The 24561-nt window shown below is 35.2% G+C and overlaps 2 protein-coding genes across 2 annotated transcripts; both read right to left on the bottom strand.

Moving 5' to 3' along the window:
- Nucleotides 1-269: 269 nt before the first annotated feature.
- LOC150069471 (olfactory receptor 5K16-like) lies at nt 270-1229 on the bottom strand. The gene has a single exon (XM_090332789.1). The coding sequence runs from the start codon at nt 1227-1229 to the stop codon at nt 270-272; it is 960 nt and encodes a 319-aa protein (XP_090188915.1).
- A 17944-nt stretch (nt 1230-19173) lies between these two features.
- LOC150069470 (olfactory receptor 5H18-like) lies at nt 19174-20103 on the bottom strand. Its single transcript, XM_090332777.1, has one exon. It carries the CDS (start codon nt 20101-20103, stop codon nt 19174-19176), a length of 930 nt encoding a protein of 309 aa, XP_090188903.1.
- Between the last annotated feature and the right edge of the window lie 4458 nt (nt 20104-24561).

Below are 24561 nucleotides of genomic sequence, written 5' to 3'. Positions count from 1 at the left end.
TAGAATTAGATAATATTTCTTCCATCTTGTAGATATTAACCAAAGAAGTCTCATTTACCCATTAAGATACTTAACTTGATATTATGTTCATTTATTGAGGCATGAAAGAAAATTCCATGGCTGTTATTAAAATGGATAGCATTACTAGTGTTATTTTATTGATTTATAATTGATGTGTGATTATAATGATATCTAACAATAATTTTGAGATTATACACAGATATCTTTTTAAAAAACACAATTTATGTGTCATGTTTCATAATGTGAAATCAATTTTCTGAAAAGGAAGAAGTTGTTTTAAGAATAGTATAAGTTTTCATGGTTTTCTTCAGAGCATCTATCACCTCCTTATTTCTCAAGCTATAAATGAAAGGGTTTAATAATGGAATTACTATAGTATAAAATATTGCCACTGGTATATCTTTGTCTCCTTCTTCAAAAGGTCTTATATACATGAGAAGACAAACATAGAATATTGAGACAGAAAAAAAGTGGGATGCACATGTGGAGAATGCTTTCCCTCTTCCATCCTTTGATGCTATTTTGAAAATAGTATAAAGAATGCAGAGGTAAGAGATTAAGACAGTGGCGATGGTAAATATTTGAATTGGCATTGAAAAAATATATATCATCAGTTCATTAATATATGGATCTGTACAGGAGATTCTGAAGAGTGGAAGAATATCACAGAAAAAGTGATTGAGTTGATTTGAATTACAGAAAGTTAACCTTAATAGAAACCCAACATGAATCATAGCATGCAGGTTACTGGTTATGAAGGAGGCTACACTCATCTGAATGCAGAGTTTCTTGGACATCCTGCTGTGGTACTGCAGTGGACTGCAAATGGCCACATAGCGGTCATAGGCCATTGCTGCCAGGAGAAAGCAGTCGGCAGTTTCAGCAAGACAGAGGAAATAAAACTGGATCATACATTCATAGAGGGATATATTTCTGTCATTAGAAAAAAAGTCCTCTAACACCTTTGGAGTGATGGCACAGGAGCAGCAAGAATCCATGAGGGCCAGGTTTCCCAGGAAGATGTACATAGGTGTGTGAAGACGGCGCTCCACGTAAATCAATGCCACCAATCCCAGATTCCCCACCATGGTGACCAGATAGATGGCAAGGAATACCACAAACAGGAGAACCTTCAGCTCTGGACGATCTGAGAATCCAGTGAGGATGAACTCAGTTGTCAAGGATTGATTTGCCTTAGCCATTCCCATTTCTCTGTTGAGATATAAACAGTGAATGTTATAATTTGGATGAAGTTAATTACCCTATTCAGAAAACATAAAACCTCTGTTCTTTAATTTATCCTGTGCACTCTCCTGGAAGCTGACAAATTCACACTACTTCTATCAGTGAGACGAAGTATGTTGTGTATCTATGTGTGGGAAGACACACAAAATGTGTGATCTGCACACAAAATTTACATGTGAGAATTCTTGGAATGAAGCCTCTGACTTTAGTATTATCCCAGGCCCCTATGCAAATTCATTCTCGGAGTACACAATTGTCCTTCCCAGTGTGAGAGATGTACATAGAAACACCCAAGTAGATGTCCATACTACAGAGAATCAAACTCATGGCTTTGCATTTACTAGGCAATTGGACTACTGCTTGATCCACTTACTTCAGTCCTTTATTATGCTTTTTAAAAAAGAGTCCAATCTTCTATATTTATTCTAGCTCAAGATCATTCAAATTCATTATAAATGTAATATAGTTTAGTAAAGTTTACAACAATTTTCAGCAGTTTACAACAAGAGTTCACACCAATACAATATTTCAACTTTAGAAATAATATGTGTTTAAGGCATAACAAACATAATCACTTTGATTCCAAAAACTGCTAATACCTTCGGTTTCATTATACTTCAAATATGTGATTTTGGAAAAATCAAGAACAAACAAATGGCATAGGTTTTTGTTTGTTTGCTTGCTTGCTTGCTTTTTGTCAGTCGTGGGACTTGAACTCTGGGCCTGGGCTCTGTCCCTGAGCTCTTCAGCTCAAGGCTACTGCCCTACTCCTTGAGCCACAGGCCCATTTCCAATTTCTAGTGACTAATTGGAGATAAGAGTCTCACATTCTTTAGTGCCCTGACTGGCTTTGAACCGCAATCCTCAGCTCGTAGTCTCCTGAGTAGTTAGGATTACTGGCATGAGCCATTGGGCTCAGTCAAATGGCATTGTTTTAAAAATTATTTTTATTAGTATTTTTCTCCTTCTAATTCTTGTCTAGACTGACCTTAATAGAGTTTTTATCCACTCATATAGTACAAGAAGATTCTCTTTAGTTTTATCTCCAGATAGTTAAATGAATAAAATAAGTTTCTCTTTCTTTTTTGACAATTGGCACTTACTAAATCATCAGACACATTTTACTCCAACTGATAAGCTTCCATATAGATGTCTTTGTATCTTACATTTATAACCATTTTTTTGCAGGTCCTGCATTCTGAACTCGGTCCAAAAATTGTGAGGCTAGCACTCTATTACATGAGCTACAGCTCTAGTTTGGGCTTTTTGGTGGTAAATTGGAGACAAGAGTCTCACAATTTCCTGCCTGTGTAGAACTCTAATACACAGTTCTCAGTCTTCTTTTAATGCATACAAGTAGAGTTTTGGGCTCTATAGAAATTTTTAAATGTTCCTTAGAATTATAATAGTATAGAGACATTTATAGAAATGTTAAAGGTACTGCTTTTGATAATTTTAATATGATATAATAGTAAATCCACAGAAATAATTTCTAACAAGTACTACTTTGCTTGGAAAATATCAAATCAGAACCCAATAAATGGAAACATTTTTCTCTTGGCGAATACAAAATATCATGCATGTAAAACAGAAGTCAATCTGACTTTAAATCTAGAATTACTTTCTCAGGACAGTTACGTTGTGTGCTTACCTCTATGTTTGCTGATACTCAGAATGGTCCACTTACTGTCCACTTATTTCTTTCCATAATGTCTTCAATTTAGAGACAAAATTAAAAATGAGTTAAAGTGTGAAAATAATAAAATGTACTAAAATATCTTAGAGGTATGTATTACTCTGAGTGCTTCCAGATAAATTAGAAATCAATCAATCCTTATGATTTGAATTCAAAGAGCAATCATTTTGTAGTATTGATTAGCCAATACAGTAAGAAGAAAGAGTTTGTCATTAAAACTTTGGAAAGTACATTTTGAAAATACAGGAAAAGTTTTCTACTTATAAACCACGACATAATTATGATAACTGTAGGCCAAAATTAAAGTGTTCTACTGACTCTAAAGGGATTTCTTTGGCATTGACATCCAAATATTTCTGTAGAGATTTCTAATCTAACAGTCATGATTCCCCAAACAGCAGTAAACCAAACAAGATTAATTATAGATATATTTTGAGATTCTGAGAAGTTAAATTGTTATCACCGAAGTCCATTTGAAGATCATTAATCTTGCTTTTTTTTTTCTTTCAAATCATGCGATCCTACCTCTCAATCTTGAAAGCCATAAAATAATCCTGGCTAGAAAAGCAAGATCTTCACCAACCATTTTAAGCAGAAAGTAAGTATATCTGAAAGGAAATTCAGATTCATAAATAAGTTATTACATTCATGCCTATAATGAATGTGATATAAATTCTGTCGAGTTACTCTTTGAAAGAAGTATAGCACTAACTTTGTAGGTCCGCTTATATAATCGGAAAATAACTAAAAAGAACTTTTCTTTGCCGGTACTTGGGCTTAAACTCAGAGCCTGGGCACTGTCCTTGGGTTTTCTCAAGGCTAGCACACTCTTCCACTTGAGCCACAGCACTACTTCCAGCTTTTTCTGTGTATGTGGTACTGAGAAATCAAACCCAGGGCTTCTTGTATGCTAGGCAAGCACTCTACCACTTGGCCATGTCCTACACCTCTGAAAAGAATTTTTTGAAGTATGATTGGCATACTAAAGACTTTACATATTTAATGTATAAAACTAGGGACTTGGAATTATGTACAAATATAATGGTTTTACATCATTACTATTACCAGTGCCATCAGCACAGATAACCCAATTTGTCTCTCCCATCTCTATCTTTTCCCTTATATAGCTATGATTTTTGTACATGAGAGAAGTTTTTAGCCCCTCATTCCATTGCTATTTCAAGGATTTCTGGATTGAGTCTATGCCACCCAGAACTTACTTCCTCCTGTTCACAGGTTAAAATCCATGTCTGGAGACTTTACCCATCATTTCTGTATGTCTTGACTTTATTTATATAGATCTGACTGCATACCCTGAAATGCTTCTTTTCCTCTAGTCTGTCTAAATGGTTTCAGTCATTGTATCAAGTTGAAATCCCATTTTTTGGCAGCCATGAACCTTACACTCTCGTTGGGCTTTCTCAAGGCTAGAGGTCTGCCACTTGAGCAGCTTTTTTATGTATGAGGTACCGAGAAATCAAACCTGGGTCTTCATACATGTCAGACAAGCACTCGATCACAAGGCTAAACTCCCAGACCCTGAAATCCCATTTTTAAAATATCCACACATGTTAATGTACAAATTCACTTCAGTCTTTATGCTAGAAAAACATTTAATTGCACTTCATTTGATCAGGCCTTCTATGGAAACTGATTATATTGGTTACAGGTACTGAGATTTGAATAAATTCAAAATTTAGAGAATGTTGAGTGGACATCCACTGAATTTGACATTGCACAAAAGAGTCCATAGAAGAAGTATTGAGCAAAAACTTGCATAGATAGGAAGGAAATAATGTGTTCTTTCATGGAGCTCCTAATTAGAAGGTAGAGCTTCCTTATATACAACTATACATATATGTATATTATACATATATATACAAATATTATACATATACATATATACATACATGTATATATCTATGCATGTTTCATCTGATCTAATTTCTGTGGAATCCAGTGCAGTGAAGTTGAAGGCAACATGGTGACTGAGATTGGCAACATAGGAATGAAAAATGCATTGGAAAAGAACTGAATTTTAAGAAGTAGAAATGAATTGCAATTTAGAATAAGCTGGAAAATCGGCAAGAAAGATATGGATGTATAGAGCAAATTTAGTAAGTACTAGGAGGAAGAGATATTGGTTATTCAAAGAAGTGGCAATTCCATTATGTCAGATTATGAACATAATGTATCTTTATCAATGCCACCTCTTCCATTATTCTCCTCCATTTCTCCCCCTCCTAAACTTACCTTCAAGTTCTATATAAGGTACATTAACGTAATTACAACATTTGGTTGGGTGGGTTTTAACTGGTTCTACTTCTTCCCTGAAATGTGACATGACAGTACTCTCTTCCTGGAATCATTTGATTCTTAATCAAAAAACATATAGATGGAAAGCAGCATATGGTTCCTCAAAAGACTAAACATAGAGCTCCCCTATGACTCAGAAATTTCACTACTTGGCATTTATCCAACCATCCAGAAACAAGATCATCATGAAAATGGCAATCTTGTCAAGGGCTATGTACAAATTCAATACCACACCCATCAATATCCCAATGTCGTTCTTTAATGAAATAGAGGAAGCAATCCAAAAATTCATATGGAATAATAAAAGACCTCAAATGCAAAAACAATTCTTAGCAGAAAGAACAGCTCAGGAGGAACTTCTATACCAAACTTTAGACTCTATTTCAGAGCTATAATAACCAAAACAGCTTGGTACTGGCACAAGAACATATCTGAGAACCAAGGAATAGAACTGAAGACTCAGAAATCAACCCGCAGACCTATGGACACCTAATTTTCGATAAGGGTGCCAAAAAATAACATGGAATAAAGACAGTCTCTTCAACAACTGGTGTTAGCAGAATTGGTTAAGCACCTGTAGAAAACTAAAGCTGGATCCTTATCTGTCACCCTGCACTAGAATTAATTCCGAATGGATCAAAGTCCTTGAGGTAAAAGCAGATACCATCAAAACTTTACAGGAAGGATTAGGAAATACACCAAGACACATTGGCACAGGTTGAAACTTTATTAATAAATGTTCAGAGACACAGCAAAAAGAGTTTGGACAAATGAGACTGCATTAAACTGCAGAGCTTCTGTACTGCAAAGGACACAGCTAGCAAGTTAAACAGAAAGCATACAGAGTGGGAGGAGATCTTCACTAGCATTGCTTTGCTTTTCTTACTGATAATTGCTTTCTTTAGTCTCAGATAACAATCACTGTTATGAGACATTTAGAATACATTTTGTAACGTATGCATAAATTAGTGCATGTGTTTCTGGATGGGTATGGTACGCTGGAAACAATCAGTCCTAATGTTAGTATATTAATTGATAATTATGTTCATCTTCAAGTATGCATCTAGACATCACTTACTCTATTAAATCTGTCTTGTCAGGCTAATAACTACCTTTTGGGATCTATATTTACATATGCATATATAAACCAATTTAAAACCAATCAGATTTGTTTCACACAGTTAGTAAGCAATATAATATCAAAACCCATTTTTCAATAAGAAACATTGAGGGTGGACATTCACTTAGAGATAGTGTCAAAAGCCCATCCTCTGATGATATAATGTAATCTGTGGTACAACTGCAATCTTTTTATGTACAATTTCGATTCTATTAACGTACACAGATATGTTACAGAGAATTCTGGAAATTTCAGAGTAATAAGCTGTTCTCAACACTCAAATGACTGGCAACCATAGCAAACTTTTCGGGCTATATTCAGTATATCTGATTAAACTTTGAAAATAAAGTGCTTGTAGGATAATGCTAGAGATAATTTTATGGCTTTATCTATATGTAGTTTGTAGATGATAACATGCATCCATTTTGAGGGTCTAAAATCATTTCAGAAACTATGTAGTTATGCCATTAGCACAATAAAATTGTATACCAATTTCATCACCACACATCTTTATCAGTTGTGTCCATTCAGTCAGTCTAGTCCCCTAACCTGGCCTCACAGAACCACTAATCTGATTTCTTTCACTGTAGGCTTTCTTTTCTAAAATTTTTACAAAGTTAGAAATGTATTGTTCATAGTGTCACAACTATCTTTCTAGCTTTTTCACTTATTTATTTATTTATTTATTGGTCAGGGGTGGTCAATCATGGGCTGAAACTCAGGGCTTTGGCATTGCCCCTGAACTCATTTGCACAATGCTAGCACTCTTTTACTGTGAGCCATAACTCCTCTCCCAGTCTTCTGGTGGTTAAGGTAAGCATCATATGAACTCTACTGCCTAGGCTCACTTTCAACCATGATCCTCAGATCTCAACATGCTGAGTAACTAGGATTACAAACCTGAGCCACCAGTATCCAGCTTGTGTCTACCTTTTACTTAGTTTAATCATCCTAAAGTCATTTTTTGCTGAATATTCAGTGTCTATTTTTTCACATATTTTTATTGTAGTTAATAGAGAGGTTACATTCACCAGATAGAAGGTGCATTACTTCACATATATTGATACCCTTTTTCAAGTCTTGGTCCCCATTTCCCTCCCCCCCACCCCGACCCTCATCTTGTTTTCCCCCTTTCCTATCTGACTTCAAATAACCAAATATACATATATACAATATATCAGATAACCAGGTGAAAGGTAAAATACTGTAACAAGGACAGCAAAAGAGATGAGAGATAACATAGTTTCAGTGTCTATTTTTAATTGCTGGCCATAAGTATATTAACCTGTTCTATAATTTGTAATGATCCAGATGGCCTTGAGACCAGATCTTTTTTCCTCCCCCTCGGAAAGCATGAGGCTCATATGGTAAGCTTTGTAAGAGAGATAGCTGGAGTAGAACACAGCTTTTGCTGTTGTCTGTGATTCTTCTCCCCTTAGCAACACAACACACAGAACATCTAAGCAAAGTCACTCTATTATATTTTTTGTGCTAGAAACACAGTTGCATATTAATTGAAAGCACAGATTTTTTTCATATATTTTAATTGTAATTAATAGAAGGTTTACATTATATTCACCAAATGAGATGAGAGATTGTAAGGAAATGGAAAGACAGAAAAAATCGTATTAAGTGAAGTAAGCCAGACTCGAAGGAACATAGGCTCAATGGTTTCCCTCATTTGTTATAATCAGTAGAAACCTTGGGCTCTCCTAGCAGAGATTTACAATAGAACAAAACCTAGATACATAAGGTCATATAGTATGACACTAAATGAAAGGATATAGAAACGAAAGTCATATAATGAGTGATTGTTGTCCTTAATGTACTATGTTATCTCTCATCTCTTTTGCTGTCCCATGGTTAGCACAGATATTTTCTATCTAACATCAGCAAGCTGGCTTTGGATGAGCCATGGCCTAAGAAAACCCAGTAAATTCTTCTACTATTCAGTGGGCTGCATCAAAAAAGACCCATCAAAAATCTTCGTCTTGTGGAACAAAAGGTGCATGGTATCCTTAATATGTGGCTATTAGATCCAAACAGTACAACAGCAAGGACTCAATACTTGCATACCCAATGCTATGGACATGGTATTGGAAATATAAACATAACTACATAGACATAAAAACCTATGACTCTGTAGACATAATGTTTTATTTCATAAATTAGTAGTACCTATGATATACAAACCCTTAGCCTAATTTTGATTATGTTCTAAAAACTAAGTGCCAGTGATTGTATATAGAGATTCCCTTCTTGAACACTTGTTTGTTAAACATGTCATTTTAAATATGGTGTAAAAATCAGTGTTAATAAATTCTATACAAAAATCTTCATCTTGGGGGCTGGAAGTTTGGCCTAGTGCTACAGTGCTTGCCTAGCACACAGACACCAGAGTTCAATTCTTCAGTACCACATACTTAGAAAAAGTGGAAGTGGTGTTGTGGCTCAAGTGGAAGAGGTCTAACCTTGAGAAAAACACAAGAACAGTGTTCAGGCCCTCAGTTCAAGCCACAAGACTTGAAACAAGAACTTTATCTCTTCTGTGGATATTGTCCTCAAACATGATTTATTTTTCAGAGTTCGCTTTGAACTTATTCCTACCTCTGAACTGTAGCTGACCCTGGTTTAGATTTGTGCCTGGTCCTGAAAGGCAGACTCCAGAAAATACGATTGCAAAATTCATCTAGACTTTATGATAGAATACAATCTTGTGGTTGATGACAAAGGCACAAAAGGACCTGAGACTGTTATCCCCAATTAACCTCTAGAAAACAGGAATTGGAGCTTGGCTCAAGGGTAGGGCTGTAGCCTTCAGATGAAGAGCTCAGAGATGGCTCCCAGGCCAAGGTCAAGCCCTATGACCAATAACAAAAAAGAAAATCCACTATACCTCAGCTCATTTCACTGCCAGAACAAAGATACTAAGGATTGTGGGTTAGTTTGGACGTGAGTATATCCGCATGCCTGCATGAAGATGATGACATTCATAGATCCTATGAAGATAAGTAAATGTAGGTACTAATGAATTTATGATGCGGGTTTCTATCAATAAAATATGTATCTTTGTGGTTTTTTTACATAAACTAGAATATTGAGTGTGTTCCTTTGCCGAACCCATGACTTGAGATCCTAGGAAGGTAAAGGATAGAGTATGCAGGTAGCTGAGTGCTAAGGAATCAAAATACATACAATAAATGAATACAAAAATTTCAGTGAGGACCATTGCCAGAACTGTCTTACTTTAATGAATCATCCTCAGCATAATAGAAAAAGAGGGTGTAAACCAATCGAATTGGTTTAGTGCCAGGACAGAGAAGAAATCTCATGTTCATGCCAAAGTTGCCACTTAGGTCTTGTGATTATTGTGTAAACACTGTTTTCAAAAATCAATGTGAGAAAACTCCCCATGGATTTCCTAATAAGTTCTACTGAGCATTGCATTCAAATTACATACATATTTACAAGTAGAGAAGTTTCTCAATTCCCAGTCTGCATCAAACTTCTAATAAGGTCTCTAGTGGAGATTGTTAAATTCACTATGACATTTTCAACCAAGGTTGTTAAGTGTTCTGTGTATGTCTGCAGTTAACAGGTGAATGAATTACTAGCCAATTACTAGACAATGAATTCTTTTCCATAGGTTAATGGAAGTCTCAAAATCTTTCATTCATATGAGCTTTTCTGAAAGACGAATGATCCATTTCTGCCTCCTTTCATAGTAAAGTGAGACAAGAGATTTTCCGTCCTTGGTATCTACCAAATTTGTTCAAGTTCTTGGTTTATAGTCACAGTGTATGACATACTCAAAAAATGGAGAATAGTCAAGTAATATATTGAGAGAATAAATAGTATAAAAAAACAATTAGGGGCCGGGAGTTTGGCCTAGTGGTTAAAGTGCTTGCCTAGCATGCATGAAGACCCAGGTTCGATTCCTCGGTACCACATACATAGAAAAAAGCCAGAAGTGGTGCTGAGGCTCAAGTGGTAGAGCTCTAGCCTTTGAGAAAGTCCAAGGACAGTGCTCAGGCCCTGACCTCAAGCCCAGGACTGGCAAAAAAAAAAAATCAGTAATTGCGATTTCATCAATGTAAGCCTCATACTCATCCCATTTTTAATGTTGCAGAAAATTTTAAGAGTTCTGTTGAGTGGTATGACTCTTTTGCCTACAGCTTTGCACTTTACCACTGAGATATATTCTCGTCCACTCTTCTATTGCCTCTTAAACACCTACTTACATTTGTCAATATTTACCTTTATCACTGGTTTTCATTTGAATATTTCTCTTCTTTTCATTGTATTCTCTCTTTCATTCTTCTTTTTGTTGCCTCTCTTCAAACTGCTATGGTCAAGCTTTTTCCCCTCTCTGGACTCTTTTAAACGTATTTTGTTCATTAATTAAGAATGTATCTTATCAGCTGGGTGTGGTGCCCCACTCCTATAATCCTAGCTACTAAGATCTGAGGATTGTGGTTCATAGGCAGCCTGGGACTAAAGACTGTGAGACTCTTATCCCCAATTAATCACTAGAAAATGGAAAGTTGGGCTGTGGCTCAAGGGGTAGGGTGGTAGCCTTGAGCTGAAGAGCTCAGGGACAGTGCCCCGGCCCAGAATTCAAGCCCTATGACCCACCAAAAAGAAAGAAAGGAAGGAAGAAAGAAAGAAAGAAAGAAAGAAAGAAAGAAAGAAAGAAAGAAAGAAAGAAAGAAAGGAAGGAAGGAAGAAAGGAAGAAAGAAAGAAAAAGAAAGAAAAAAAAGAGAAAAAGGCACTAAAGACTGTGAGACTCTTATCCCCAGTTAATCACTAGAGGGAGTGTGGCTCAGGAGTAGGCAGGTAGCCTTGAGCTGAAGAGCTCAAGTACACTGCCCAAGTCCCATGATTCACAAAACAACAACAACAAAAAAGAATGTATCAGTCATACTATAAATTTCAGTACTACTCTCAAACTGAACTTAAAATACAATTGCTTTATACCATATGGTAGCAAACCAAAATCTTTCACCACTTAATTAAAAAGTCATGTAACAAAGCAAAGAATTTTGATTCAATCTCCTTTTTATTAGCACTTTATTGGCCTGGATAGCCATATCTCTTCCAAGGTGAGTTAGGTCATTATTTCATTAAATAATTTTCATATTCCTATCTGTGTTTTCTACTTTGGAATTACTGTGATATAAATATTTATTTGCTAAACTTTGTGCCATGAATCTTACAAGCTACCATTACTCATTTTCATTTTCCTAAGGACTCAAAAATTCCAGAACACATATATTTAAACTTAATTATTTCTGTTTGGGTTGGTATGTTCTGAAACCCTCTGAATGTCATGAAAAGAATCATGTAACTACAAAATCTGTATTTGGTTCTTTATAAATCTTATTTCTCAGGCAAGGAGTTTGACCTAGTGGTAGTGCTTGCCTAATACGCACGAAGACCCAGGTTCAATTCCTCAGTACCACATACATAGAAAAGGAAAGCCTAAAAACAGTGTTCAGGCCCTGAATGCAAGCCCAGGGATGGCAAAAACAAATAACTGTTATTTCTCTTCATTAAATTTTTGCATTAAAGTAACCTTTTCTGAATTAAATTATATCCTTTTATTTTTCTAAATTTGACCAACTTTCCTTAAGAACCTTAATTTCTCTTTATGTACTTTGTAACTTTGTAGTTTAACTAGGATTAGTAGATATTTACATATTCCTTTGGTACTGTCATGTCTATTTTTTCATGTTTCTTGTTGTGTTGATTTCTGCATATCTTGTGAAATAATCATTTTTTCCAGTCTTCAGCATAAATTTTTATGCAGGAAGAGTTTCAAAGGCATCTGGGTTTCATGTGCTCTCTAGGCAGATATATTAGTTCTGGTTTTCAGTAAATACAATAGTGTACTTTCTTTTTTTTAATTTTATTGTAATAAAGTAGTGAATACATTATGTCTTGAACATTGTTGCCCCTTCCTATGTTTTTCTCCCATTTTTCTCCCCTGCACCCCTCCTGATCTGTAAAGTTCATTTCCAACATATTGTCTTGTGAATATGAATATCTTTGTTACATTGGTTCACTCTAGTCCTTTGTCTCATCTTGTTGTTTCCCTTCCCTTCCCTAATTCAAATAAACAAATAAATGTGTATATATATATATATATGCAGGAAAAAAGAAAGAAAAAGAACAGAGAAAGAAAGAAATAACTTCACATAGTAAAAAATCAACAACCACAATGATAAACTTCTTGTTTCCATATCCTAGAGTTCTATACAATTTTGAACAGAACAACTGGTAACTGAACCCTGAGGTTGTGGAACATAGTGGTATCCTAAATCTGGAGCTAGGGGCAATGGTTACAAGGAGGTTGAAATGGCCGAGCCAAAATATTACTTGGACCCTTGGGGACAAGAAACATTCCAGTGATAATTCTACTTCCCAGGAAGACAGTATTTCAGCACCTTAATATCTGAAGGAAGAGCCTAGCTCTGAGGAGTTGAGGAACTGTGTTCCTTTTAAGCAGTATTCTCGATACAAACAATGCTCTGTTTCCTTGGGATACAAGGTAGCATTCAATGACATGTTGCTGCTGAGCTCAGCCTAGGTACCAATTCCTCTGGCAGTGCTGGGCCTTGCTATCCTAGGAAGCAGGGCATAGCAGATTAGGCCATTCGTGGCTGCATTTAATATGGGGAGATAAGTGGAGGGACTTTTGAAATTTTTATTTTATTGTGAAGATGATGTACAAAAGTTATAATTACTTAAGGTAATGAGTACATTTCTTTTCAAACAGTGTTTACCCCATCCTATTTTCTCCCCCTTTCCCTCCCCTTTTTTTCCCTCCCCTACTCAAGTTTTTATATTCATTTCCAACATAGTGTGTATGGAGGTTCCTCACAAACTAAGCATGGAGCTCCTCTATGACCCAGCGATCCCACTCCTGGTCATTTACCCAAATGCTCACAATAATAAAGCCATAATAAAGCTACCAGGACAACCATATTCATTAAGTATTATTTAACATACTTAACATATGGAATCAATCCACAAAGTGACTTGCCCTGGCATTTTCTTAGGAGTCAGTGCATAACCTTAGCTCCAGCATTTGTCAGAGTGCAGAAGGGAGTGGGAGGGGTACGTGCCAAGGCGTCCTCTTTCCCAGGGTACACTGTGAGTTTTCCCCGGGAGCAGAACATCAATTGTGAGGGGTACATGAAACAGTTCTGCAAAGGCAGCACCTCTCTCAGAGCAGGTGATCCACAACTTCAGATGAAGCTTGAAAGACACAAGGTGCAGCGGTGACTGTGTGGTTATATGCAGTGGTCCCACCAAAGTTGACTAAATTTTAAGTATGAGGGCATCTTAGGTGATACATGAAGTTTTGAGTGCTCTAAGGTACAGTAGGGAAATTGTGATATATTTGAGGACACTACATGTTTTTCTATGTTTGTTTTATTTATTATTCTTCAAAATGGAAGTTGAACGTGGGGAAGACTTACTTTCCATTTTGATTGGAATCCATTTTGATTTCTCGCAGTACAAAAATATAGTCAAGACTGAAAAAGAACAAGTGAACTTGGCTTCCATATCCCAAGACTGCAGTGATAAAGCAAGCTGCCAAGCCAAAAGTAGTTTTTAGTAGTTAATAATAGCCAAAATAGCTGGGCACAGTGGCACATGCTTGTAATCGTAGCTACTCAAGAGGCTGAGATCTGAGGATCATGGCTCAGAGCCAGCCTGGGCACTAAAGACTGTGAGACTCTTATCCCCAGTTAATCACTAGAAAATGTGAAGTGGGGCTGTGGCTCAATGGTAGGGTAGTAGCCTTGAGCTGAAGAGCTCAAGGTCAGCACCCAGGCCCAGAATTCAAGCCCCATGACCCACCAAAGAAAAAAAGAGAAAATAAAGAAAAGAAGAAAAGAGAAGAACCAACACTGGCGGCTTCCTTCTGTATTAGTTACTCAAGAGGCTGCGATATGGGCATCATAGTTTGTCACCAGCCTGAACAGCATATCCTTTGAGATTCTTAATCTCCTATTGCATACCAAAAAGCCAGAAATGAAGCTGTATCTCAAGTAGTAGAGCAGCAGCCTTTGCAAAAAAATCTAGGTTAGAAAAGGTCTTCTTTTTCTTTTTCTAGTGGCATTGTCTCAGATTTTTAACTTAATCTCTGTCATCTGATTTGTAAATCTATTGTCTTTGAATAATATTCTCTCCATTCATACAACACACACGCACACACACACACCCACCCACACACACACACACACACACACACACGCATTTATCTTATTTTAAATTTTCTTGGGTCAAAGCTTTTGAGACTATTTTTATATCCATTTGTCCTTTAATGGAATAATGTTTAGCAGCAAACTCAAGCTTTATTTCCATATATTCTAAATTATGAAATGGTATAAACTCTCAGATCCTGTTTGTTCATAATTTTAAGTCATATATGCTAAACAAATCAGTAGAGAATTTTTTGTTCATTTCTTATTATATACAGGTATGTATAGTATATGTGTGTTTGAATGATCAAATTATTATCAAATGTGTCATAGAACAGAGGACTAAATATTTGACTACCTTAAAATCCAATCAGAATTTTAATCTTCATTTGGATCTTCTTATCAAAAATCAATGGAGATGTATCCTAAATAAATTTAAATTTATGATTGCTTAAATGAAGTTTTAAGACAATAAGTATGTCCTTCAAAAGTTAGCTTATAAGATATTGCAGTTAGGTTAAAAAATGATATAATCTAATTTAAGGGAAAATATAATTCTTAACTATTTTGTCTCCATTTTAGTCATGGAAATAAAATATAAATATAATTCACTAATAATTTCCATTATTACTTATATATTAGGGCATTTTAAGCCATTATTAAGTTACTATGTATTAGCAAAAAAATTTACTTTTAAGATAAAGGATGATGAATATCATAAAAATAATTTAATCTCTTACTTATACCTTTAAAAATTTGAGAAATATTTATATTAACTGACTTTGTAAAGTCAATTTGTAGAGAAAGTATATTTGTAACACAAAAAAATCACAAATATAGGTAAGAATTCTTACACTGATTCCTCTGATTACTTTGCCTTCTGGAGAAAAGATGTCATGTAAATATGCTTGCAAATCAGTCTAACTACATGTTCTGGCCAAAAGACAGAGAAGTGGCAAAGCTGAGACAAAGCTTGAGAGACAAAGCATTCTTTGCAGAGCATAGCAAAACCTTTACTGGGCATTATCTATTTAGATAATCAGGACATTATCGTGATATGGAGAACAATAAGGAGAACTTCAAATTGTTCCACATGCCTTTTCAGAGTGTAGAATTTTAAACATGAAGTCACTATAGGTAGATCTATTTTCACAATTGATGCTGCCATGCACAGCCATTTTCCATAACAAGTGACGCTTCTGACATATTTAAGTAAACCTTATTTCTGTATATGATATTATTTTTCATGGATTTTTGTTTGTATGGCTTTAAATGTGAGTGTAATAAAGCCAAAGATACAGCTTCAGGAACAAAACCTGAATGAGGTTATCTGGGACATTGTAATTCAAACTCCAGACCGGTTAAATGAAATCTTATGAGAAATTTTTCTAACCAAATGTGGAGGAGCAAAGGAAGAACAAGTAAAATGGAACTGAAGGTAGGTGGTCTGTACCTAAGATCCCAGGATGCAATGTCTCTAAATTTCATGGAGATCTTGTAAAAAAAAATAGAGATTCTATTCTAACAAGTGATAAATATAGTCACTTGCCTTAATAAATAGGTTAATTACAAGTTGCCTTTATTGCAAGGCTGATTTGCCTGCAGAGAGAGAAGTAGGGAGGAATCAGTTGTAACCAGGGATGCTACATGAGAAATTTTACACTGGAGGTCAAGTTAATGTCAGAAATTTTGTAACAGTGTAGTTACAAATTGGAGGAAAACCATGTGTAATTTTTAATAAGACAATATCATGTAACTTTTCAATAAACATTTATTGGAAATGCTTATTGAGTCAATTGGATTTGACATTGAATCATACCATGACTACCTATCCACTAAAGTGTTTACTTGTTTTTTTTTTAATGTAACCCTTATTGGGAAGGAAAGAAGAAATCATAGAACCTATTTTTCAGAACAGATATTCATTTATGTACCTTCCTTAGAAAGTGGACTTCCTTTTGCAAGAGAAATAAACATATGTAGAAAAGAATATTATTTATATGTGGAATCACTGCATATACTCACGCGATGTGGAGTAAATGATACAATGTGTGAAGGTGGTATCTCACCTAACCAGGAGATGGTACTCATCTGCTCTACTCAATTTTGTTTGATTGTGTCTTGCTGTGTATGCTATTTTTGAATAAAATGTTCTCTTATTGCTTGTAGTAAGGCTATTCCTTTTAAATTTATCAATGTAAATGGAACTTTATGGCAACACATTCAGTTTTTGCATTTACCTGATTACTAATGATATCTAGTACATATATATGCTGTTATATTTTAATTTTAACTGTTCGTATGTTTAATGTTCACATGTTATATACATATGTATGTGTATATATTCCTGTCACTTGTATGTGTACATATATGTAAGCATACATATGTTGTTATTTGACATGCGTATATATCTTAAGTCAATGGAGTCTTCAAATCTTTGTCCAGTTTTGAAAGATTGGGCCATCACTTTCTTGCCAAATATTTAAGGGCCAATCTTATACTTAAATACATACTGATACTAATCTCTTAATATTTTGAGAGAAATGCACTCTTTGAGAAATAAGAAGCATTTGCAATAGACCTTGTAAAACAGTACCATTAAAATGTAGATGTGAAGAGATGTATTCCAGTACAAAGGGTTCTGAGGAGAGAACTATATGAGCAAAACCGGAGAATAGTAACATAGTCCATGAGAAATATAAAGCAAAACATTCTGAGAAGAAATGAAGGTTTTTTTTCTTTATAGAAAAACCTCAAATATTTCAGCAAATAAATGAATGTAGGTTATATATGCATACCAAATGATCTATACTGACACTAATAAATGTATGTGTCCATATATTCACAGGTATATTTGGAAAAATTCATCAAGATACATATACTGAACATATATTGGGAAGGAATGGGCAGAGGGGAAGTGGAAGAAAAGCATGGGAAGAGGGGTCAATGTTAAAGAAGTTATGTGCCCACTAGTTGATGAATGTAACTATAACCCCTCCATCTACTACTCAGACAATAAAAAATGCACATCTATACATTTACATAATCTGATAATAATAGTAACTGTAAACATTATTGAAGAATATGAGTAAACCAAAATTTTATATAAGAAGAAAAGTCTAGAATTTGGAGAGAAGACAGTATGAGTTAAAGAAGAAACTACACTTTTTCAATGATTCTGATAAATGTTAGTAGAAATGCACAAGAAGTTTCACTGTTGAACAAATCAGACACAGTCATTGACTCTTTTTTATTTTCATTTTTGTTTATTTTATTTTTTATTGTTAGGGTAATGTATAGAGGGGTTACAGTTACACTTGCCAGGTGGTAGGTGTGTTACTTCTCAAACATTGATACCCCTTTCTCATGTCTTTGTCCCATTCCCCTCCCCCAAGCCCTTCACAATCAACTTGTTTTTTCCCCTTCCCTTTGCTATTTCAAATAAACATGTATTCAATATACAGGTAATTAGTCAGACACAGTAACAATGTGAGATTAACCAAAGGGCAAAATAAGAGAAGAGAAATAACATGATACTTTAAGAACAGCAATCACACAAGATAAAGCTCTTCAGCAGATCTAGAAAGTAAAGAATATGCAGAAAGCTAGTGGGTAGAGAAACACTGGACTGTTACCCATCACAACTCTCTGGGCAGTGTGGCATTTTTATCTTAACATTGCTTAGTGTGAGATATGAGGTAATATGTGTTTAATGCTACTTGTTTTCAATAGCATATTCTAATTAATGTATTATTAATATATTAAGGTATAACTTAAATTGAGGTATTATTTATGCTGTGTCCTTACTTGATTCCGTTTTTTAACTAATCAAAGATAGACAGCTTTCCCTTTCTATTCTGCTACTTTGCCTCTTAGTATCCATCGTAAGTTATTAGTTCTTATTTGTTAGGTGTCCCAAAAGATCAAGTCTTTCACTTAGATTAGTATAACACAAAAGCTGAATATGGCAAGCCACCTTTCTTCACTCCTCACAGAACACATTAATAAAAGAGTGTCTTCTAAGGCCTTGATTCTACCTTTTGTTTTTATTTCCACAATCTTGCTTCTATTTGTTTCTTTATTGATCTGAGAACTAAATTTTTACACCAAAGAGTTCAATCATTTCCAGCAACAAAAAGTGGGGGCGGGGGGAGGCTAAAGGACTAGTAGATTTCCTGAATTGTGAGCTTTTCCCACAGACACAAAGTGACTCACACAACTGAGATAATGAAGCAGGACTATCCAACTCATACAGTTATCAGCTGAATAATAGTATCACCTAAGATATCGTAAAGATTAAAACACTATTTCACTACTTAGTTCATTTCAAAAAATCACATTAGAATACAGGTCAGATATTTTAAATTAAAGAAACCAAAATCTTAAGGATTCTATTTTGACTATTACTTAAAGTCATTAAAATGCTTAAATTATTAACTTAATTAGAATTAAACATGCCGGAAAACGATACTGGCTTTGAAGTTTTTCATAAAAGTCATGTCTAAGTGGAAAATTGTGTGATTACTTCACAATAAATGGAAAGTATATAATATGCTGTGACCTATACTTTTCTGCTTAATATTTTAGTCAGTGAATTTATGACTTGTTTGTTCCTCAGACTGTAGATAAGGGGATTTAACACTGGAATTATGACAGTGTAAAATAAAGAGTCCATCATACCATGACTATCTCCTTGTTGGGAGGCGGGAAGCACATACATGAACAGAAGAGGGCCATAATACAGAGACACAGATAAGAGATGAGCTCCACAGGTGGAGAAGGCTTTCCGCAGGCCTTTCATGGACTTCTTCTTTAAAATTGTAAACAGCACTAGCGAATAAGAGATCAGAACTGTTACAATAGTGAATACTTGAATTGTACCAGAAAAAATAAATACCAGCAGCAAATTAATGAAAGGATCAGTACAGGAAATGCTGTACAAAGGCATTATATCACAATAAAAATGATGTATTATATTGGAATTACAGAAGGTTAACCGAAATAAAAATCCCACATGAAACAAGGAATGAAGAAAGCCTCCCACAAATGACAAAACCAATAGCCTCAAGCATAACCTAGTGGTCATAATCACTGGATAGCGTAAAGGTTTACATATGGCTACATAGCGATCAAACCCCATTGCTCCTAAGAGAAAGCATTCTGTAGTTCCACCAAATGCAAAGGCAAAAAACTGCGTCATGCATTCCGAAAGTGTTATCATCTTCCTTGTTGCTAATAAGTTCACCAGCATATTTGGAGTCACCGTGGATGATATCCAAGCATCCACAAAAGCTAAACTCCCAAGGAAGAAATACATGGGGATGTGCAGGTGAGGGCTCTTCCAGATGAGGATAATCAAGCCAACGTTCCCCACAAGGGTGATGAGATAGATTACCAAGAACACCAGGAACAGTGGGACCCGAAGCTCTTGCCGATCTGTAAGTCCTGTGAGAACAAAGTCCGTCAGCAATGTTGCATTTTCCTTTTCCATGACCACAGGATGTTCTCTAAAGGAAAATGCAAGAAATGTGAAAGAACCATCACTAGGATTGATGAATGGAATCATGGAGGAGAGGAGTTATTATAATTCATAATTCTACCAGAATAGCCATTTAATTTTCTTTCATTCACCATAGGAATGGAAAATATTTGGATGAATTGAAGTGCTTAAAAGAGCAGTTATTTCAATTTTATGATTGAATTACTGAAAAAGTATGATCATATAAATATGCTTTTTAAAAATGCTTCCAAGAATATTAAAATTTGGGTAGAACTTGGGCATTAGTGTCTGATGCCTGTAATCCTAGCTACTTAGGAGCTGAGATCTGAGGATCATGGTTTGACGGTAGCACAAACAGAAAAGTTCATGAGACTTTTATTTCCAATTTACCACCAGAAAGCTAGAAGAGTTTTGGCTCAAGTGGTAGAGCACTAGCTCTGAGCAAAAAATCTCAGGGATAGTGCCCAAGCCCTGAACTCAAGCCACAGGTCCACCACAAATATATTTGAATAGGATGAGGTTAATAAAGGAATTTATTCTAAAGTTTTCAGAGGGTAGAGCCCTCAGGTGTTTAGAGACATAACATGGCAGAACATTCTGTAAAATAGAAAGTTCTGGCCTCAAAATTTTCTGATTGGGGACTTGGATGCACTGGCAAATTATATTATAAAGATCAATGGAACATTATACCAAGATGTACTTCCTGATGGGACATCTTCTGAGTAATATTAATAATAAGGGGGCCTAATAGTATTTACAGACATAGTTGTGGATAACATTTCTTTTGGAAACTACACATTGAAAAATAAGAACGCAACTTCAAAAGCATGGAAGTTACATTGAAAAAAAGGAGGATGTGTGTCTACTATTAATTACATCATCAACACTTGATCTTTTAAGACTGCATGGCTATTGGCAACAGAGATGATTTTACTTTTACACTTATCACTGCAAGCATTGGATGTGCAGAAATGCAGATAAATGCATGTGGACAGGAAATGTTTTAAACTGATAAAGTGAAAAGAACAAAAATACCAAGACCTGAGCACCTGTGTCTTACATTTACACCAATGACATTCCAGTGTGAACTGCACCTTCACAAGATCAACAGCTGTCACACCCACACTCCTCTATCCAGTTTTGGGAGGTGATTTTTGGCTGTTCACTGTATGACTTCATTCCTTCTTTCCCTAATATGCTTAAATGGCTTCCATATTTCTATGTTGGAATTTCCCTTTGTTAAACTCATTTCCAATTGAAATTGAAAGTCCTGTGTGTCCAGGGGCTGACAAGGAATGCAACAATAAATCAACAGAGTATAGTGATTAGAGAAAAACAAAGAAGCTAAATATTGTTGACATGAAAATAAGAAAAAAACCTAAGAATGACAAAATGTAATGCATTGCCAAATACACAATTAAATGTTCTAGGAAGAGAAAAGGTGACTACAGAATACTGAGTGTGGAAACTAGGGAATTTTTGGAGGCTTTAGTGACAACACTTTCTTTTGTGTAATAGACCTAAGACACAGGAACAGGATGTGAATGGGAAGCAGGTGGTACAGAGCCTGTGGAATGGTGCAGGGAGATTTCTGAAATGGAGAACTGTATGCATCACCTGAAAGCCTAATACCATTTAAGTTAGAAAATTTTTACCAGAGTAGGATGGGCACCTGAATGGAATGGGGAAAGCTGATCAAGGTAGAAAATTGCAAATATGAAGAGACAATTGGCTAGTCAGAAGAAAACACAGGAGAAGAGAAATAGGTAATAACAGCAGAGTCATAGATGGATAAATGGAGGAAAGGGAAGCCAAAGAAGAGGGAAAGAGGGTATGAGAGATTAACAAGGAAAAAAATACATAATTAGCATTGGTTTATATAAAATAGTCAATTATTTGTATGTGTTCATATAACATAGTTAACAATATATTTCTATACAGGCGCCACTCTATATAATGAAATACTTTATGTGATTCATGTCTATGCTATATTAAGAGATAATATACATGAAAATTATCGTCAGTCTGGTAGTAATTACTTTTTAATTGGTAGACCTTACGTTTTATTTAAAAGGTGTGATTTTACACCATGTGTTTCATGTTGTGATCATCATAAATATTTTCTAAGTAATAATAACTATACCATCAATCTTGAAACTTTATTTTGAAGGCTTTAACATCCAAACTTCGCAGAACTTACAAAATTATTTTAAATAGAATAGCATTTAACAACTCTTCACAGGAAACAATTCAACCTACATCTATTCAATTATATAGATTTTAGACATGAAAATAGAATATAAATATTATTTATACTTTCCATTATCTTTGACAATTTTTGACATTTGGTGCTCAAATTCTTATGTTACTATAAGTTAAGTTTAAAACCTTATAAATTATACACACTATAAATAGTAATTAATATTGGAAATAATTTTCTTTTATCAATACCTTCCAAGAAATGATGAGATTATTTGAAATGATAGACTTTTCAAATTCAAAGAAAATACATGATCACACAGGAGTGAAATTATGCAGAAAACAATTCTTTGTATACTGATTTATTTTGAAGGGTTTATTTGCTAAACTGCAGAAATTTTCATTTATATAATTTTGCTTTGGTTGTAAGAGTCAACCAATTGTATGGCTCTGTGTTTGCCAAGAGAAGGAGGATGAAGATCTGAAATTCCCCTGAGAGAGCTTGGGGATTCCCTGTGGGTAGGAGAAGATCCTCGGCTGGGCATTGATGGTTTCTCTCGGTGTATGGGAAACTTAGGCATCCCTCAGGACAGTCTGTAGATTAGGATACAGCAATGCGAAAACTTGATAGGTAAACCTGGTTTTGACAAGTGCAAGCTCTTGTTGTGCCAATATTCCTCACAACAGGTGACATTTCTGACCAGTTTATGAGAGTTCAGTTTGATATAAAATTTCATGCCGTATAGTCCATGATTTTAATAAGAACAACTATGTAGATCCCCTTCTTGAGAAAACATAAAGTGATGTTTTCTTCCTCAGGCAAACTACAGTTTAAGTTTACCCTGTCAACTACCTCTCCCATTTTATGTGGAATCCTTATGCAAAGTTTTAGCAGGGAATGTCACTAGAGGAATGTATGTGATTTGAGTACCTGTTTATTTGAAATAAGGAAGGAAAAGGGAACAACAAAATGATGAGACAAAGGACAAAGGGTGAACCAATGTAACTCACAAGACAATATGTTGGAAATGAACTTGACAACTTGCTGGGGGGTGGGGAGGAATTGGGAGGGAAGGAGGGATTGGGGAGGAAAGAAAGTAGGAGGAAAACCTGAGAGGAGTAACAGTGTTGGAGAATGTACTCACTATCTTACGTGTGTAACTGTAACCCTGACAATAAACTTAAAAAGAGATAGAGAAGTAGCGAAGGAAAGACGGTCCTTTGAGGAAAGTAGTAAGATGTGTATTGCCAAGACAGTCAATGCCAAACAATTTCCTAGACCTTTTGTTAAGATGTAGATTCTGTCTAATTTTAGAGTGAGGCTAAGGGGTCTCCATTTATAGCAACATCACACCTGAGGACCCTCACCATCTACAAAACTTTCATCATTGGTAGCCCAAGTTCATCCTTGGAGAAATAAAACCTTACCAGGGTCATTGCCTGCATAGGCAAATAGAGCAGGGGAAGGAATATCATTCCATATCAAGGTGAAGAGATTCAAGGGGCCTTGCAGGTTATCTCAGGATATTGTTCTCTATCAAGACAGAGGAAAGGGATCAAAAATTATTGAACATGGTGACATTATGTTCAAATTTTCCTACAGAAATAAACAGAGAATATTTCCAAAGAATATACAATCAGAAAAGAAGAACTATATTACTCTCTTTTACATTTGTCATCTGAGTGGTTACTAACTGTACAAGTGGTTCTACTAACACATAATGTTTTAGAAGCTGGTAATATTTAATCTTGTTTTAGTATTATACATTATGTTGTATAATAAGCACATTGTGATATCACTACCTCATTTTCGGTGCTGTTTTCATGTTCTTATGTGTTATTTTAAGAATATATCTGAATGAATATGTACTTTCTCCATAAATGTTTTTCTATCTGTATCATAGTTTCTAACATATTATGATATTACAAACAAAATATTAGCCAAACTAATATTAGATAAAATCTAGATAGATGTCTCTTTAAGGATAAACTGCAAATGGCCAAGAGATATATAAAAACATTCATGATTCATCCTAGGGACATGGTAACTGCAAAAACAATGAGGAACCACCATGTCCCAATGGCTCTCTTTTATTTACATTTATTTTATTGTAATTAATAGAAGGGTTACATTATATTCACCAGATAGAAGGTGCATTACTTCACAAACATTGATACCGTTTCTCATATTTTGGTTCCCATTTCCCTCCCTTCACCCCCTCCCTTCATCTTGTTTTCCCTGTTTCCCTA

The sequence above is a fragment of the Megascapheus bottae genome, chromosome 1, assembly GCF_031878675.1.
Source record: "Megascapheus bottae isolate mThoBot1 chromosome 1, mThoBot2.hap1, whole genome shotgun sequence".
NCBI lineage: Eukaryota > Metazoa > Chordata > Mammalia > Rodentia > Geomyidae > Megascapheus > Megascapheus bottae.
This window is presented reverse-complemented; position numbering and strand designations above follow the sequence as displayed.